The 20,435-nt window shown below is 43.8% G+C and overlaps 1 protein-coding gene across 4 annotated transcripts in view; it reads right to left on the reverse strand.

Annotated features, from left to right (window-relative positions):
* The window catches only part of XPO6 (exportin 6), a 61,379-nt gene that overhangs the window by 36,907 nt on the left and 4,037 nt on the right, over positions 1-20,435 (reverse strand). For 3 of the 4 annotated variants that reach the window (XR_008312038.1, XM_053276717.1, XM_053276716.1), the window contains exons 2-7: positions 8,595-8,685; positions 7,357-7,469; positions 6,262-6,459; positions 4,602-4,761; positions 2,843-2,920; positions 1,903-2,356 (exon numbers count right to left, since the gene is read on the reverse strand). Coding sequence is in view for 3 of the 4 variants with exons in the window: in XM_053276717.1 (XP_053132692.1) it covers positions 1,903-2,356; positions 2,843-2,920; positions 4,602-4,761; positions 6,262-6,459; positions 7,357-7,469; positions 8,595-8,685 (1,094 nt within the window). In the remaining variant the exon portion in view is untranslated. The remainder of the gene's footprint in view (positions 1-1,902; positions 2,357-2,842; positions 2,921-4,601; positions 4,762-6,261; positions 6,460-7,356; positions 7,470-8,594; positions 8,686-20,435) is intronic. The other variant, XM_053276718.1, reaches the window with a different exon arrangement.

Consider the following 20,435-nt stretch of genomic DNA (forward strand, 5'->3'; position numbering starts at 1 on the left):
AATGGCCAACCCATGCATTTAAAGGCTGTGTTACAGCCACCCCTCTACACCAGGGCTAGGGATGTGCACAGAACCAGGGAGGCGCGGTCCAGCACTGGGGGGTGTCTGACTTTAAGGGCGGGGGGAGGTAGTACTTACCGTGTGGCGGCAACTTCACCCTTTTCCGGACAACGATGGGGGCAGGGGCGGCAGGGAGAGGGGTAAGTACTCCCACCGAAAAGCGGCAGGAGGGGTAAATACTACCCCCTCGCCCTTAAAGCCAGACCACCCCCGCCCCCACTGCCGGACCAGCCCAATTCCGAACCAGTTTGGAGGCCTCTTACATGGCCCCGGATCGGTTCCGTGCACACTCCTAACCAGGGCTGCTTAACTTCAGCCCTCCTGCAGATGTTGGCCTACAACTCCCATAATCCCTGGCTATTGGCCACTGTGGCTGGGGATCATGGGAGTTGCAGTCCAAAAACTGGGGCGGGGGCGCTAAGTTGAGCAGGCCTGATCTACACCATCATTTGATGAATTCCTGCCTGCTCTGAAGTGTGGATAGATGTGTGGTGGTGGAGTTGAGGAAAAGAGTGGCTAGGACTTTGAAAAGCAAGTGAGGGAAGGACAGAAAGTTACAGTATTCCCACCAATGTGAGGGAGCCTCTAGAGCAGGGCTAGGCAACCCTGGCTCGCCAGCTGCTGGGGATAAATTGTGGCTGGGAGTTTCAGTTCAACAGCTGGAGAGGCAAGGTTGCCTAGCCTTGCTTTAGAGGCCTGTTCGTATCTGCTTAGCCACTTCCAATTTAAAATTCAGCAGAACCATACACATTAAAATTCTGTAGTTGCTACGGCCATGAGCCAGGATGAGGACACACTTTACACAATGCCTCTTTTCCCTTGCAGCGGAAGCAACACTACAAGGAAGGAGGTGATTTATGATAAAGGGGATAAGAAGGAGAACCAAAGGAGGCGAGCACGACTGGAGGAGGAACACATATTGGGCAAGAGGCTGAGAGCATCTAACCAGATCCCTTGTCAACAAGACCTAAGAAATCAACCCTGTCAAGGGCAAACTTCAGCACCAGCTTATTTAGCATACAGTTTTCTTAGTCTTCAAGGGACATTTAGCCCAGAGTAACAGATGCATTAGCAGTAACCACAAGTAGTATCCTGTAATCAGTCCTGCTGGTTCCCATTTCAACAGCTTTTCTAGAAAAACCAGGTATTCCTCTTTGTTCTGGTTTCCAGTCAGAAGTAGATGACGAAAACAGCCCCCGGAGGTGATTTAAAAAAAATTAATATTTCTATTAATTGTCCCATTCTTACAAGGAACAATGCTTTTTGTTTTAAAAGGCTTAGCAGAAACACTAAAGCGCTGCATTTGATCTGGGAACACCTTCTGTATAGTTGGTTAATTGGCAGCTAAAAAGCGCAAGCCATCTCCACTATCCAAAACACTGTTCATTGCACAGTTATAAATAAAATTCAAGTGTATGTCATGCCTGAGGTTAGTATTCCTTCCCCTCCAATCCGGGAATCTTCCACCCACTCCTTTAGAGAGTAAGACAGCAGATGCCAACGAGAAAAGGGATACTCTTTTACCTCACTGGGTCCCTTTGGCTGCTTTCAGCAACAACCGAAGGAAGGCCAATTCAGATCTTGTACCACTCAGGCCTGCAGTCAAACTGTAACAGATGGGGAGGAAGAAGAAATACAAACCTACAGCAAGACAACGTGCAATGACAACCGCCCACAGCCAACATACCTGGTCACACTTACCTGCCTGCCCCTCCTCCTTCACTGCAGTGCTCTGAAAAAAGCTGATTAGACACACCATGCATAACAAGAAGTCGAGAAAAAGACAACCTTCCAGTAAGATTAACAGCCAGCGCTGGCCACTTTCCTGGCTGGATCTCTCACCTCTCGTCCAGTTCCTCCAGCCGACTCTTCACCGTGTGGGCGTTGTTCTCCTTGGTGATCTTCTGCAGGAGGTAGAATGTCTGCTGGAACATCCGCAGCAGGTATTCCTCAAACTCCACAGGCACACAGTTCTTGGACATCAGTTCGTTGATGCAAGACATGGCCAGCACCCCAAGCCGGCCACGCTCGTGACTCAATGCCGAGTTCTGGCTGCCACCGTTAATGGAGGACATCTTTCGGGACCGGGTGTCGCAGCCAAAGCGGGCGAAATGGAAGATGGTGGTGAGGAGGGAAGGGGTGATGCTTGTGGACAGAGGGATCCAGCTGAAGAGATGGGCTAGGCACTCCAACGCCAAGGAACAGATATACTCGCTCTCTGTGTCGAGGACAGGGATTGGCTGGTTCAACAGTTTGGCTGCGCTGGGACTCCGCAACAGGCTACTTAAGAGGTCACCTGGAGAAAACCACACACAAAGCTAAATTTGCAGAATTCTGTGACCTCTTCTTGGTTGTAGAATCAACCCAACAATTCTTATCTTTCTACCTGAAAGAAGCTTCTATAGAATAGGATGCCCATGTTGGGCCCACGTTGCCAGGATGATGTCCAAAGTTTCAGACCACATGGGAGAAACTCACAACAGAATTCCTTCACACACCAGCATTGCCTCTCCAGAGATCAGAGCAATGCTGACCTATCATGGATCCCTCCCATGTTGAACTGGAGTTTTGGATTTTACCCCAGTGTTGTGGGAAAGAGCTGTATTGCAGCAGGCACTTTGACAACATGGTCAGAACAGGCTCAAGACTTTTGGGGGGCGGCGGGGGGTGGTGGGGAGATCATCTCCTTTTCATATATGGCTGCACCTTGATCCACAGTTCAAAGCATAGAAGTCACTAGGGATATTATGAGCAGACTAAAAGTGATTAATTCAGAGCTTACCACTTTCTCCCGACGTTGGAGATGGTGGTGGGGTGGCAGCAGTAACACTGTATTTATCCCAGATGCTCTCTAAGATACCTATCAAGAAAGAGCAGCAAACCCGCCAGCAATTGTAAGTTAGAAGTTGCATTTCCAAGAAGCTCTTCTGCCTTCTAACCTTGAGACAAACATCCGTATCTAAAATCTGAGGCACCCAAACAGTGTTCCCTGCAACCAAGATTCACAGATGTTGAAGACTACAGCTCCCAGCATCCCCAGCTGCAATGGCCTTTGGCTGGGGATTATGGGAAGTGTAGTCAACAACAGCTGGGAATCCTTGTTACAAGGAACACTGCACTCAAGGCTAATTTTGAGAGCTCCTTTCAAATATTTCATTTGATACATGGCAGAGAAAACAAGACAATAACTGCCTGGGTGCGTTTAAGATTTGTGGTGTGATTTGAAGGACAAGGAAGTTATCACTTCCGCTCTATTAAGATCTCCTCTTTATCTTTTTGTGTTGTGGAAAAACTGAATTAAAAATATTTTTTTAAAAAAAGATCTCCTCTATCCAGCCAAGATTAGACTCTGAATGGCGCCTTCAAGTCACCAACTACAAATGGCAAAGTCACCAGAGAAAATCTGCTCCTCATCTTACAAGTTCTCCTTCTGAAGAGGTCCACCCAATATTGGAAGCAAAACTTATTTAAGCAGAGTTTTCATGGTAAGCATGGAGTTATTTTAGGTAGAGAGGTATGTGTGTGTGTGCATGGTTTGTATTTTAAATTGGGCTCTCTCCAACAGATGAAATACAAATACACTTGCCTACTACTAAGCCTTCAGTATATTTCAAGTTTTCTCTTAACACAGAACTATAATTGGCAAAGACTTTCAAACTCAATGGAGGAAGGAATATTAGAGACAGTATTCCCTTCTAATAATGAGTGGGAACCTTATAAGAACATAAGAACAGCCCTGCTAGATCAGGCCCAAGGCCCATCTAGTCCAGCATCCTGTTTCACACAGTGGCCCACCAGATGCCACTGGAAGCCTACAGGCAGGAGTTGAGGGCATGCCCTCTCTCCTGCTGTTACTCTCCTGCAACTGGTACTCAGAGGCATCCTACTTTGAGTGTGAGTGCATTAAAGTTAAACCAATTCTTATGGGAACAATAAAATACAGGATAATGCCCAGTCATTTGCTTCACTAGCAACAATTTAAGACAAGTTAAAGATTAAGCACAGTATATAGTACACATATGTACTCAGGATGGCTGTGTGCATGTGCATGCACATGTATATGTAGGTTATATATACACAACTTTTTAAATTTTGTATATATAAAAAATGAAACCAGAACTGTGCATGCTTGCATTTTCTTAGAACACTGAATCTTTCCCCCCTCTGCTTTTGGGAGTTAGCCTATTTTTTGTGATTTGCTGTTAAGTATTGCTTGTGTCAGCTGATATTTTCATAGTGATTTTGGTTGTTCTGGCTTTTGTAACCTAAACATTTATTTAATAATAATAAAGTGTGTGTGGGGGGGGGGGGATAAAATAGTTAGCACTCCAAAGCCTAGATGGCTTCAAATAAGGACAAGTGTTCAGATCTGATTTGTAACGAACTAAAAGATGGATTGATATTAATGTCAACTGAGCACTGTCTGTTTCACTTGCCTCTGCTTCTCATTAAAGGCCACTTTTACAGGTATAGGTTTGTTACTGCAGTGAACCCAGGGATCCCCTCCTCTGTCCCTAAACATCATTTCCAGAGACACTTGCCTGCGAGAAGCCCAAGGACAGTCTGAACCTGATCCAGGAGCAGTTTACGCAACTCTTCTTTCCGCGCTATGCAGAGATCCTCCCGTGGGCATGCCAGCTCTTCAGATGTCGTCTTCAGCATGATCAGCCCAAGTGGTGTGGTCGCAGGGGATTGGATCAACTGCACAGGAAAACCGGTTTTAGCATCACCAGCTCAAGTTCTACTTAATTCCTACAGAAGCTAACTGAGCCACAGAGCCCGAAAAGGCGATAAAGGTATTATTTGATTTGTATCCTGCTCTGTTCCACGGGCCCAGAACATCTTACAGCACTTTCCTACCAGTTAGTATAAATACAGCATTAAACACAAATAATTCTAAGTAGAACAAATAGAGCCTAGTTTCCACTTCTTTTAGCATGGTGATTCTCACCTAGGACCCCCACCCATGTGCTGTGAATTTGGTTTTTATTTGACTCTCAGGGTTGTAAAGGAGTGGTGCCTATACTTTGAGTGGCTGCCATCTCGAACCAACATGGTGGATCAGCAAAGATATACCACCATCCGGTCTCCTCACGTGCTGTGAACTTGGCTTGCTTCCAACTGCCAGCACATGAGTTACAAGGGGATATTGACTGTTGGGGGGACAGGCGATCACCTTAACACAACACAGTGAACAAACCCCTTTGGATGGATTGGCCTGGCACCTTAAACATGGCGGACCTCAGTCAGTCCTCTAGGACCCCCTTGCCATGAATGGGAAGTCCTCCTCTAGGACCTCCCATGCCGTGAATGTGGTTTGTATCAGATTATAAATGCAAATATCGTTAGAGGAGTGTGTGAGGAACTCACTGGTTAACCAGTGTTTATATTTTGCTCGGTCTGGGGCTGAGTGAGGTAAGCTTGGCAACTGTTGCTAGGTACTGGATTTGAGAGGAAGAGTTCCATGGATCTCGGAGCCTAAGAAGCTGAGTCGGATGGAAGTTGGAACTGCCAAGGAAGAGGCTGGCAGAAAGGGACTGTAAGATGATAAACTGCAACTGAGTTCTGAACTGCGTGTTTCTTGGAAAGGAGCAACTTTTATTTCATTGGTTTTGGTTTTTCTTTGTGAAACAATAAATCCTCTTTTTAACAACACGTTTGGACTCTCTCTATTGGAACAGCCATTCATGCTTAAGGCATTCCTATAACCAAAGGCAACAGACATTAAAAAGAGAGGATGATTGAAGATAAATGGTGGCAGTAGATACAGGAACCATCACAAAGTGTACACAAACACATATACTAACATGGAGAGCTGATTTCATGTGCCTTCATCCCTTCAGAAGCCGCATCATTTGAGATCTTAGAGTGACATAAAGTAGCTGAGGCTTTCAAGGAAGCAAGAAGGGTTTGAAAGGGGGTGGGGAACCCAGTTCTACCCTTTGATCAAGAATAAAGTCATATGGTGCCTAACATTGAGAGGGCTGCACAACGTTGGCCATCTAACTACTGCTGGACTACATCTCCCTTCATCCCCAGTCACAGTGGCCAACAGTCAGGGATGTTTGGATTGGAATGTCTAACAGCCAGAGGACTGAAGATGTGCAGCCTTGTATTAAACCATCTTCTCCCACAAACTTCTCATTCCGACTCTGCTAAGGACACCCACAGCAGCCGTGGGATTTCTAGGAACTGTCTTACCTGCAAGATGTTTGTGAAGAAGTCATGGTAGAACATCGGCCAGTCTTGCCGGCCAATATCCACAATGACTTTGCAAAGCTTGTTCCTGATGAAGTAAGGCAGTGTTTTATGGTGAGCCAGAAGCAGTTTGGGCAGGCAGCTGCGGATCTCCATTTTATCTTGAGATGGGACCCCAAGCCACATCTTGTTAATCATGTTCTGAAAATGACACACACACATTCTGGTATAGCAGAACGGGCAGCTTTGTTGAGAGTGGCTGTTTTCTTTCAAGAGGAGTTAGGAGCTAAGACACCAGAACTGGAGAGTCAAAGATGTTTGCTATTTGGAAGTCTGCTTGGAATTCTATTTACTTTGTAACTGAATTTAACAGTAAAAAAAAAAATTAAGATGCTTTCGTTCTTAACTGGTGGAGAGAAAGATTCATAACTATCTTAGATTATCTCCACGCTAAAGAGAAACATCTCAACCCTCTTGTAATGTGCAAGAGGAGCAGAAAAAAACTGCAGTTCGAGTTTAGTTTAATCCTACAAAAAGTAGATGACCCAAGTTTGAAAAACAGGCAATATTGACATTTTGACCTCCAAATGGTCAATAAGACCACTAACGCAAAAACTGGCAGTATATTTAAATTTCCCCGCACAAAAACAACGCATACTTTCATACTTTCATTTTAAATCAGCTATTTAGGTACACATTTGAGTTTCCACTGGATACATGCCACTGTGTATGGGTAAAGCACAAGGAATTTAATGCCAGTCAAGTCAGAGGACATTTTTAACCGTATAATGAGAACTAAGGCAAAGTTCTCAATAAGCTCTCCCAAAAATGCTACTGCTGCTGCTAACAATACCACCACCCCATTTACTATTTTTAGTTGACACACGTCTTTGCCTGAATGCACCCCATCTGTAAGAAGCACAACCCAACAATAGCCAAGATTCCTTAACTTCAGAGCAAGGGTGCCAGAAGCACATTCACACCAATCTTTTGCTCCGGAAAAGGACATGGTTCCAAGCCCGGGATAACCTACAATCAGCAACACTGAACGGAGACAAAAAGGTTAGTAGGACGTTTCCTCCTGCCCGAATCTCTCACCTCAAACACTGTCAAACTGTACATCATTACATAGTCATTCCTTGTGGTCGACAGGAAATAGAGGCAGAATCTCCAGGCGCCGATCTGCTGGGCAAAGTTATTCAGGAGCTCCTCTGGAAAAATAAGACACCCACAACAATTTGGGACCATGGAGACATTTTTATCTGTTCTGTTTAGCAGTTTAGGGATCCCTTCAAAATCCACTTCCACTTCTTCTCACATATTCTCAGCCTGAAGCTTATGAAGGGCTTCTTTGTTGCCGCCAGCAGGAAATGGTGTAGTCCACCAGTTCTGCCTCCACCCACCACATGCACACCGGCAGAGACGTGGCGTGGGACATTTTCCATTTCTACTTAGAAAACTTTTGAGATACAGTAAGCAGAACTTAATATGGTGGAGATGGTGGTCTTATTTGGCATGTTTGACCTATTCATACAATAAAAACAATCTATTTAAGGCATCAAGAAACACTGTATAGTCATTTTTTAATAAAATAATGGAAAATTTTATGCAAATGAGGGGGAAATGTGTGGGAATTTTTTCTGGAAAAAGATTCCAGAAATTCTCAATTCAAAACTTTCCAGTAAATCCACATCTCTGCCCATAGGAAAAACCTTCTTCCCTGGCTCAATTCCTAGTCACCTCTGGCAACCAAGCAAGTATGTAGACACATGTCCACAGCACAAGCTGCCTTGTGACGCAAGAATTCATTCATCCAGGCAGGCAATTTTAAAAATCTATGCATTGAATGAGTAAAAACCCATAAAACAAGAGATTAGTACTTTCTTTCATCAGTATCTGTGGCCAAGCAAGGACTGAATCGTCCAGCTCCAGTTGAGAACTACAGTAGTCTGCTTTAAGATGCACCTGTTTTCTCAGGCTTTTAATCATAACTGTTTTAATCATTTTATTCTATACGTTAGCAGCATTCTAACTTATGTACACTGTCTAGGGATGCAGAAGTCTGGCTGTTTAGAAATATAACAAACCAACAATAATCCAAGGAGCTGTGATTCTTCCAACTTTGAAAGTATGTATTTGAATGATCTGGATGGATTCAAAAGGTTTTAAGCATTCAGTGAAATATGTGCAAGAAGAGAACACACACACACACACACACACACACACACACACACACACACACACACTATTCACCTTTTAACAAGCAGCTTTTAAATCTGTTTGTTGCATTCAACACCCAGCTAAACATAATTGCTATAGAAGGTGAGCAAGCTTACCGATCTCACGTTTCCTTTCATTCGTAGTGCAATTGTGGAAAAACTCTGTCATTAGGTTCTCCAAAGCTCGCAACGAGGTCTCTTCTGATGCCTGCAGGAGATGTATGAAGAAAAACATTAATATCATGCATCTTGAACATCTAGAGAGTTTGCAGAGTCTCCAGCCTAATCTTCCCTCAGGGATCTTTTATTTGTCCCCAGTGGCTGACTACATTCAACCTCACTGACTTTTGTGTCTTCTGCCCCACTCCTTGCAAAAGAGTCAAAGAAGCTTAAGCCTCGAGGAAGGTTATGCAGAGGAGCTCTATTCAAATATAATTTATATTCCAAGGGCAAGTTTGAGTTATCCTACAACAGCGTTTGGAGACTAAGGCAAAGTAGACAAACCTCTTAGTACAGACCTTGACATGTTTTATTTGGACCCAGAAGCCAGACAATGGACACCTGACAAAATAACCAGACTTAATGACTGATACCGGGGGGGGGGGATGGGTTTTACAAGCAACACCCTTAGAACAGAAACAGAGCTGCCGGGGCAATTAAAAACAAAGACTTTATTCAACAGCTCTACATCTGAACATCCTAGCTTAGGAACTGAGTCTACAATTTTAGGTGCCATGGATCCCTGGTGCCTGGGATTTGTCAAGCCCTGCCTTAATTTAAAAAACCATCCATAGATAAACTGAAGATAGGGTTTATAAATCAAGAGTGTGCATGCCTGTGTAATCAGTACTGCAATAGGTTGCCTTCCTTAAGATGAGCTCCTGTTTGAAACACACTCAGTTTTTTAAATGCAAAACCATATTCCATAAACTGCAAATCAAATCCAGTGTCCCCCATCGCCACTAGGTAGTTAGGATTGTACTACCATCACCAGTTCAACCGCAACCCAAACCCTTTTAATGAGAACTGAAATTAGTTTGTCTTATGAACTGCTGTTTGTATCTTAGCAACAGAATACTGCATTTTCATCTTCCTCTCTGTGTAAGCTTAAAATAGAATGCATAATCCATAAAATCAAACTCCTGTAAAAAGCCGGATAACGAATGATAAAGAATGGAGAGTTGTCAAACCAATCCAGCTTCTTATACACAATATTCTGCAACAGAAAATTATTATTTGATCACAATTTGGTTTAGACAGAGATTCAAATGCACAACTCTCCTCCAGCTGCTCTGTCCATCACCCTTTTAACTTCCATTTTCTCAAATGTTTTGTCCACTATTAACCACAGCAGCACAGAAGAACCAGGTTTACCATCAAAGACTAGAGCACCTTGTGAGTGTCATTCTGTCCTTGAAGAGACAGTGCTGGCCAGAACTGGGAGATTAGGGTTTAAATCCCAGCTTGACCTGCCACTCAGTGGGAGATTTTGACCAAGTCCTACTGACTCAATTCAGACATCACACCAAACCCACAGTTTGGACTAATCCTAGTTCACAACCAGACTCTGGTTTACGTTTCTAAACATAAAAGCAAACCATCATTTAGAGCAGTTTTTAAAGTATTTAACTTGGGTTTCCCAGCCGGTAAAACATGGTTCGTCAATTCAGACATCACACCAACCCCCAGTTATGCTTCCCTAGCCACATTCGGCATGATGCCTGGAATAAGTCATGATGCCTGGAATAAGCCTCAATCCTGCCTCAATAGTACTAGCCAGGAGAAACTCTGAAGAATTACCGCATTTTCACAAATCTAACCCACACCCCAATGTAACACACAACTGATCGTCAGTCCTGTTTTAAGAAATCTCTGTATTGCCCACACTTGTAAGTATGCTCACAGAAATGTGGAATTCCTGCCTGGGCCCTTCCTCCCCGGCCTCCTGGGGGAGCCACTCCAGCGGCAGAGTGGGAGGCAAAGGAGTGAACGGATGCAACACTGGAGCTGGGAAAGCACCCAGGGTGGCACAGGATAGGACTGGCGGCTCCCAGCTGACTTGCAAGCACAGGAGGAGTATTTGCTGACATCTGGGCAGCAGTGGCCTCTCTAATTCTTTTCATCTCTGTGCGGAATGAGTTTTGTTCTGGGCGGGAGCATCAAGGCAGTGTGTGCACACCTGCTTTCAGAATGGGGCCTTCCTGATTCAACCTGAGCAGGATCTAAAATTAACTGAGCGGATATCAAAAAACTTGCAAGCATGCACATGTGCGCACGCCTTAGAGGGAACAGTGCTGTGCAGTTGTTGCTCTTGGGACAGGAAAGCTGCTGCAGAGCGATGATTGGGGAGGGTCATGATGCCTTTCTCCAGGAGGGAGGGCTACAGAGCATGGATCAGCCAGCCAGGAGGATACCTCCACCCCCAGGAAAAATAACGTAAAAATATTTTACAGCCCTCTCCCACTTAGTTCCCTGCACCCTCTCGTGGGATACCAAAAAAAAAAAAGAGTACAAGCTGCAGGTTACATACTAGGGATGGGCACGGAATTCACAAGAATCTATTCAAATCAATTCAAATTTGAATTGAATAGAGTGGGGATTTGTTTGAATAGATTCAAATCTGCCCAAAGTCGAATTGCATTCGGGCAAATTCAACCAAAAATTTCAATAGGACTTCCACTAGCAAGCTTCATCAGGATGTCAGCCACTGTCCCTACCCAATTCCCTACATCATGGTCATACACATGCAGCTTGACCCAGAGGAGCAATCTGTCAGACTTGACTCAATCTAGGGGAGGAGAGCTGGTCTTGTGGTAGCAAGCATGACTTGTCCCCTTAGCTAAAGAGGGTCTGCCTTGGTTGGCATTTGAATGGGAGACTAGAAGTGTGAGCACTGTAAGATATTCTCCTTAGGGGATGGAGCTGCTCTGGGAAGAGCATCTAGGTTCCAAGTTCTCTCCCTGGCAGCATCTCCAAGATAGGCTGAGAGAAACTCCTGCCTGCAACCTTGAAGAAACAGCTGCCAGTCTATGTAGACAATATTGAGCTAAATGGACCAGTGGTCTATCTAGCCAGCATCTCTCTCAGATATGATTCCTTCTCAGGATGCCAAACTCGTGTGTGTGTGTGTGTGTGTGTGTGTGTGTGTGTGTGTGTGTGTGTGTAATTTATGGGTCCCAGAAGAGCTCTTCTGAAGAGGAAGCAAACATGTAGGAAGATGATTAAGGCAGCTTCCTATGTACCCTATGGCACAAGGGTGTATTTTTTGTGGATGGGTATTTTGTGTGCTTGTTAGCTACAGAGGAAGCCAGCATCTCTCCCAGCTGTGGTTCCTTCTCAGGTTGCTAAACACTTACATGAGTGCGTATGTGTAATTCATGGGTCCCAGAAGTGCTCTTCTGAAGAGGAAGCAAAAGTATGGGAAGATGATTAAGCAATTTATCCTACTTGCTACTTCAGCATTTTTCAGTCAGCATTTTTCACATCTCTCCCCTTCTAATCCACGACACACTAATTATATCTGCACTGCTGCTTATATATAGCTGCAGCTGAACATCTCCTTTGCATGCAGAGATGTCTAAAGGGAGTGCAAAGGTGCTGCATTTTATGCAAAGAATGATCCTTCCATGAATTCAAGTAATTTGGCAACCCCCCAGTCAGCATTTTAGAATATGAAATGTGTGCATCTTAAATGCCTGAGTGGCTATACTGCAACATTAATTACACACTTCCCTGGATGCTTCTTTCCACAGGGACTAATGAATTCAAGCTTAGATCCGATGAGCACACGCTTTGGAAAAGGATATTTTCAAAAGCTCTGCTGTAATGATTTTCCATGTTAACACAAGCTGTTAACCTTATTACCCCCAATTAGCATCTCAGTACAGAATATCGATTGTAACAAGAGCTACAGCGTAAATGTGGTAAACCCTACCTGACGGCTAACCACACAAGCGCTTAATGACAAGGGGAACAAATGTTTTATGCTGCTCTAAGCATCCGTGCTTTGAAATGCAGGACTTCAAAGCAAACCCAAGTACACACTGCTGCCAATGCTGTGATTTCCGCCCTCTTCACCTCTCTCTTCCACCTCCAAGGAGTTCAGGGCAGGTAAACTTTTACCTTTACATGTATCCCCAGCTCCATTTTGTGAGGTACACTAGGCCAGACCTTGACACATTTTCTTTGGATCCAACCTAAATAAATCTAATCAAAATCTGAAAATTTAGGAGCCAGACACTTGGCAAAGTTATCAGACTTGGCAACATACACTGCACAGGGAAGGGTGAATGGGGGATTTCTTTATCCCCTTAACAAGTAAGGGAACAGAAACTGGGCTGTCTGGGACAAATCAAGCTCTTATGAATTTTACTGCTGAATATCCTAGTTTAGGCACCACGGTTAAATTTCTAAGTGCTATGGTTCCCAGGAGCCTGGGGTTCATCAAGCCCTGGCTTAGGCCAAGAGATTGAGACCGATTCCAAAGGTACTACCCAGTGACCTTAATGGCCAAATTGGGCATTTGATGTTAGGTCCAACACACTATGCATGACACCACACTGACTCCACAAATGGGATCAGCATTTCTCCATATATGAGAACTTGGAATGTTCAGAATATACTTATTTTTACTGACAACTACAAAAATCAAATATCACAATTTCATTAACACTTCTAGCAAAGCTTCTGCCACAATTCTCCCCTCAAAACAAATCAAGTATTCAAACAATCCCGACTACACAAATGCAGTGGATTCTCCTTCATCGATTCTAAGGAACTCATTATCAGCTAGCACTTGCTTAGCCATTACTGATTGAAGGTAATTATTTTAATTTCCACTGCTCTGCTATAAGCATTCTGTTCTGTTCCAAATTCTTCTAAATAATCCAATGCTTCTACTAACAAGTTCATTGACATTCTTCTTCCTGTAATTTCAAATGCTCAAGGATTTATAGGACCAGGACAACACGTTTGTTTACTATATTTTTGTATACCCCTGTCTGTTAGCTCTGAGCAGTTCACAATAAATAAAACAAGAGACATAACAATTAAAACTAGTAAAACAATCAAAAACAAAAATACAGAACTGTTTAACCCTGGAATGCTAGACTTTTTAAAAAAAAGTCTTAAGGGTTCTCCTGAAAGCCAGTAATGTGAAATCCTGGATTACTGAAGAGAGTGCATTCTGTAGGCTGTGGAAAAGGCCCGATCCTGAGTCATCACCAGACAAACCGGTGGCAGCTGGAGATGACCTTGAATGTGCAGTGGGGATTATGTATTTATCATATTTTTATACCACCTGATATGTACATCTCTAGGTGGTGTACAAAATTTAAGGTATTAAAAAATCACAGATTAAGATATATGAAACACAATAAAAACAATAGTATAAAACCAATTAAAATTGTTAAAATAATTCTAATTAAAATCTTGCGAGGACAGTCTGAAAAACAGAGAAGGAGATGCTCTTATTTCAGCAGGAAGCATATTCTAAAGCCCTTGGGGCAGCCACAGAGAAAGCCCGGTCCTGAGTTGCTACCAGATGAGCAACTGTCAAAGGAGGGGTTCTCTTAAATAGCCTGGACCAAGCAGGGATTATGAAGAAGGTGGCGCTCTCCAAGGTAATCCGGACCTAATACCAGGGCTTGCCAACTCCAGAGGTGAGCTCATCAGGGCACCTGGAAATCTAAGTGGGGCGACTAAGTTAGGGGATAGACTGATATGACCAAAAGTGAGCAAGGCAGGCAGGAGTAGGTTGCTCCCTCCATCTGGTCACATCAGTCCACAGACTGCAAGAGCCAGATGGACACATTCAGGAGGAGGAGTGAGCAAGCACGAGGGGAGTCTGCCCCCCCAGCTCCAACATTTTGGGGCTGCTCCTAGCGTTGCCAGTAAGCTATATTTTGGTTTAGCACAGAAAGCACCCGTCCACATGATTCTGCTAACAGCCAAAGAAAATTTGTCAAGGCCTGCCATACATATACTAAATCAGCCTCTTATTAGAGAGACGAAAAGTTTGGGCGGTATATACATGTGACAAATCAATAAATAAATTACTTCCCATAACTGTTATAAGACACCAAGTTCAGAAACCTATAGCCTCCATGTTCTCTTTTTTGTATGTGTGCACACAAAAAAAGGATGTAAAAGTCTAACATATTTGTTCTGTATAAGTTAATCATTTCCAGCCTAATCTAGCCACATTTTCCACCACATGCAATGCTCAGATCCCGAGGTAACTTTTCAGGGCATGAAGTAATCCACAACTCCTATTTTCAGACAGATCTTCTGGTGGAGGGGAATTAAAGGCTACCCAGCATACTCCAGGGCAAAATGCGAATTTGTTCGACGCTAGCTGCTGAACCATACACAGGATCGGCGCTTCCGGTCAACCAGCATCTCTGAACAGGTCTGGAAAATTCGAGTATGAAACAAGCAAGAGCTGATATGAGAACAGGTAGGGTTCATCATGTATTGCAACTGTTTCACATTCAACCACAAGCATGAGAAGCTTGTGGCTGACGATTCTTTCTGAGGCACCAAGCTCCCCGCTGCAAAGCTAAGTCCCTCCCTACAAAGTAAAAACAAAAAACCCTACCTACCTACAAAAATAAAAGCCAGTTTCTGGATTCGGTTACCATCGGCCCTCAGGCTGTTGGACTACAACTTCCATCATCCTTGACTACCGGCTACTGTGGCTCGGGTTATGGGAGATGTAGAGCAGCATAGTTATGCAGCCCTGCTCTGGTGTCAGCAAGGAGTCACAGTTTGGCCATGGTAGTCAAGTCAAAACCTGTGACCACCAGAAGAGCCCCGATCTGTGTCTTTCCCCTGACCTTGAACTGTGCCTCTGTCAGGAGCAATCCTCCCCAGGCCCAAATTTGGAGGGGGGAGTAGGTAGGGGTAAGCAGCTACACTGAATAAGGTCTCCATCCTGCCTCGCTTCATCCTGGAGAGGAAGACTGGGGGCTCTTCTAGTCATGCTCACTAAAAGAGCCAGCGTGGTGCAGTAGTTAGAGTGCTGGACTAGGACCGCGGAGACCCGAGTTCAAATCCCCATTCAGTCATGAAACTCACTCTGGGCCAGTCATGTATCTCTCAGCCTAGCCTACCTCACAGGGTTGTTGTGAAGTGTAACCATGTACATCGCTCTGGGCTCCATGAAGGAAGAGCGGGATAGAAATGGGTTTTTTTTGTTTTTTTTTTAAAAAGGTGATGGAGACTTGCCATAGTAAGTAGTATTATGTCTGTGCCCACACATTATATTGGCATGTAACCTAGAAAATACAACAAAGTAGTGAAGTGGTTGAACTAAGACAAGGGAGACCCAAGTTCAATATCAAAACCAGGAAAATGTGTCTTCATGTAGTTGCTATATCCTCCTCTTTACTTTGTTTTCAAAACAGAGGACCATAAACTAAGTCCACATAAATCCTTGCCTGCAAACTGCTTTTCTACAGCCACAGTCTCCTTCTCCCTTTTCTTTCCAGTGATACTTGATTCTAACACATTTTAGCACCTATTAATGTGCAAATTAACATGCAGCCAAGATCTCTCCTAAGCTGCAAATTGCTACACAGTTCGCCTGGACTTCTGAGCTCAAGGTAATTCTTCCCAACACCAAACTAAAATGCTCAATGGCATTTGCTCAGTGGGAGCCAGCATGGTGTAGTGGTTAGAGTGCTGGACTAAGAACGAGGAGACCCGAGTTCAAATCCCCATTCAGCCATGAAACTAGCTGGGTGACTCTGGGCCAGTCACTTCTCTCTCATCCTAACCTACTTCACAGGGTTGTTGTGAAAGAGAAACTCAAGTATGTAGTACACCGCTCTGGGCTCCTTGGAGGAAGAGCGGGATATAAATGTAAAAATAATAATAATTTTAGTCATTGAAAATCATGTACAGGCAACATGAGTGTTAATGCATATTGGGCAATGGACGGAAAAAGAGGATCGACAGGCAAAACCATCCACTTTATATATTTCTGGAAAAGTCAGAAATGTTATCCTTATGGGAGGACTTGGAGCATCTGTGAGTGAGAGGAAGGCATGGGCAGGGTCAAGGTAACTTGCAGATATACCAGTTTCACAAAAATCTATGGGAGGTAAAAAGAAAAATCCTGAACAGCCCCAATGTAATTCAATGGAACAGAATGTTTGTGGACTGAGAGAGCACTTAACAGCCAGCCAGGTGGGCGAAGCTAATGGAACTCAGTCATGGGGGCAGGGAGAGGAATTGAACAAAAAGAGAGGGAAATTTCTCAGCTTAAAGAATACACCTTCAACAACAACATCTGTTTCTGAGGGGGAAGCCATGCTCTCACACAGGTTCAGGTAATGCATGCACACCAGGAATAAACCGCAACATTTTGTTGTGGGTCCATACTTGTTACATTTATAGCCCACCTGTCTTTCATCATGCAGCTCAAGGCACCATGTGAGATTTCACATGGTCTCCTATCCAAGCACTGACCTCCCAGACCTGTTTTGCTTTAGCAAGATGGCTGCACCGTGTGCCTTCTGACAGGGGATGTTAAAGTAATCAGATCAGGTCAATGTAAAAAAATAAAATAAAATTCAGAAGTACATCCAACTTCTGAGTGCCCTCAACTGGAGATAAGTTGAAAAGTCAGTTTGGTCAGATTTTTTAAAATCACAGGAATCTGGTTTCTTACAGCAGCACACATCCAGTTTGGATCACAGCTAATTAGATGAGAGGCCAGTACTTTGACAAGTGCTCAGATGTTCCAGGTCAAATTTTAAACTGACAGCCCCATTAGGGGATGTAAGCTGAATCCGGCTCTCCTGGGGTTTCTCGGCATTGTTGGAACAGTGTTTTTTGTGCTCCTTCTGCAAAAGGCACTCAAAAGGCAAGTTATCCAGGCAGGTAACCGAGTACAAATATGCACAGGCTTCCGGATCCTTCACCACCACCACCTAAGCTACAGTTCCTCATTTGACACATCTCAGATCACAGCTACCATTCAACATCAGTAGGAAGTGACATGCCATTTGAGAGGGGGAAAAAAGAGGTAATGAGCTTGAAACCAAAAGCTAGTGAGCTTACCACCAAGAAACAAAGGGAGGATGGTAAACAAGCAGTTACATGGAGCCTGTATTGCATTACTTGGAGAAACAGGAATGCTGAAGCTCAATATTTAAGAGGAAGAAGACTGAAATGGCATACCAGTGGTTCTTGAAGCATGTCATGGCAAACCTATCATTTGGGATAACAGCCTCCTCATTATGTACAGTACGTAAGACATACCCATGGCATTTGGTCAGTCTAAAGTCTGCCTGTCACACGACGTTCCCCAATATATATCCTTGATGTGCACTTGAGAAAAACAGCCAGAGTGATTTTCTGTCACTTGGGGAGGCAAGCTGGTCTTAAGAACATAAGAACAGCCCTGCTGGATCAGGCCCAAGGCCCATCTAGTCCAGCATCCTGCTTCACACAGTGGCCCACCAGATGCCTCTGGGACAGCCACAGGCAAGAGGTGAGGGCTTGCTCTCTCTCCTACTGCTACTCCCCTACAACTGGTATTTAGAAGTATCTTGCCTCTAAAGCTGGAGGTGGCCTACAGCCCTCAGACTAGTAGCCGTTGATAGACCTCTCCTCCATGAAGTTATCCATCCAAACCCCTCTTAAAGCCATCCAGGTTCTTGGCTGTCACATCTTGTGGCAGAGAATTCCACAAATTGATTATGCATTGTGTGAAAAAGTACTTCTGTTTGTTGGTCTTAAATTTCCTGGCAATCAATTTCATGGGATGATCCCTGGTTCTAGAGTTATTAGAGAGGGAGAAAAATTTCTCTCTGTCAACTTTCTCCATACCATGCATGATTTTATAGACCTCTCTAACGTCTCCTCAGTCTTTTTTCTAAACTAAAAAGCCCCAGGTGTTGTAGCTTTGCCTCGTAAGGAAGGTGCTCTAAGCCCCTGATCATCTTGGTTGCCCTCTTCTGCACCTTTTCCAGTTCTACAAAGTTCTTCTTAAGATACAGTGACTTGCAGTAGTGAGTATGAATTGTCCCCTTTGCTAGGAAGGATGGGTATTTGGATGGGTGACTATATACGAGTGCTGTAAGTCATTCCCTTTGGGGGGATGGGGCCATAGCTCAGTGGAAGAGCATATGCTTAGCATGCAGAAGGTGCCAGTTTCATTCTCTGACATCTCCAGGCAGGGTTGTGACAGACTCCTGCCTGAAACCTTTAAAAGATAAAAATTTTGGAATATGCTGAGATGGCAAAACTTACAGCACTGATAAGGGATGAAATCTTGGAATGTTTTAAAGAAGATTGGAAATCATTCTTACAATACTTAAAGAACTATTTTTCTAATATGGACCTTTCAGCAGGGTTTGAAATTTAGTAATAATAGCAGGTTGGGTAGAGTAAAATCGAGTTTGCAATGTGTAGGATATATGTTTTGAATTACTATAGCAATGGTTGATTTGTATAGTTAATGAATCACGCAGACTGGTGAGCGGGAAGTCAATATTTACTTAATTAGATGTAATGGGATTGTTAAGATATTGTAAAAACCAATAGAAATTTTTAAAAAGGAAAGCCGCTGCCAGTCAGTGTAGACCAGGCCTGCTTAACTTATCCCGCCCCCCCCCCCAGCTGTTTTTGGACTAAAACTCCCATAATCAGCTTAGGCCCTGGGTATTTAAGAGAACATCTCCTTCAACATGAGCCCCACCACCTGTTAAGATCATCTGGAGAGGTTAAATGATTTTAACTGTTTAATTGATTTAGTTTTAATTTTAATTGTTTTTATTTTGATGCAAACCGCCCTGAGCCATTTTTGGAAAGGTGGCATATAAATCAAATAAATAATAAATAAGTAAATAATCTCCAGCCCCAGTGGCCAGTAGCTAGAGATTATGGGATTTGTAGACCAACATCTGCAGGAGGGCCGAAGCTGAGCAGCCCTGGCATAGACAATACTGAGCTAGATAGAGCAATGGTCTGACTTGGTATACAGCAGCTTCCTTCGTTGTAGAAGCCAGATGCACCTCAGATAAGCTCAGCAATCGGCCCCCAAGAAATATGCCAGACACCTGTCCAAGATGAACATCAGACTATCTTCAGTCCACTCGTGCACACATTTTAAGTGCTTATGGGGAAACGTTACATGAGAAGCAGCAACCAGGACAGGTGTAATTGTTTCTGAACACATGGAGTATATTGGCTGAGGGAGGGCTTGACAATTCCCAGGCATCAAGATTCACATCAAGCAAGAATATGCTTCCCCTCTTCTTTCCAAACGGGAGGAAAGAACTGGTACATTAAGATGGTGTAACTTAAAATACTCAGTGGAAACAAATTCAGTGGCAACAAACAGCTCTAGATATGAATCTGCAATGATTAAGCTTCCTGTTTGCTCAGGAAGTACCTGAAGGGTCCTGTAGAGATTATTTCAAAGAGGTAAATTACAGGGTTGGAAAAATCCAAGGCACCTGGCCACCCAGAGGCACCTAAACAGTGGAGGCCTGGTCTTCAGAATATGAAATATTTATTTAGCAATGTTAAGAGTATGAGTCTATGGATGACATATAACAGCATCACTTGCTGCAGAGCCTTTCTGACTATCCTTAATTCCACATTAATGTTAGTTTCTTTGCAGAGTGACATATCAGTTTGCTTTACCATGTTGCAGAGAGAGCAAATCCTCAATCTAATGTTATACAAAGGCAACCAGGACTTCCTTTCAATCTCGTCTCGGAAGCGAACAGACCTGTGTGACTTGAACTCACCTACTGGCTGCACAGCATTTATGCGGGCAAAGCAGCATTGTATTCTCCAACACCAAAACAATGCAAGCTAATAAAATTGCAGTCCAGGAAAGGTTGCAAGCGTGCCATGGATTCTCAACAAAAAAGTGGGGTTTTTCAACAGAAGTGAGGTTGGGGATGATGGGAGTGGTGGTCCAACATCATATGGGGGCCC

This window comes from Hemicordylus capensis, chromosome 13 (assembly GCF_027244095.1).
Source record: "Hemicordylus capensis ecotype Gifberg chromosome 13, rHemCap1.1.pri, whole genome shotgun sequence".
In the NCBI taxonomy this organism is placed as follows: Eukaryota; Metazoa; Chordata; class Lepidosauria; order Squamata; family Cordylidae; genus Hemicordylus; species Hemicordylus capensis.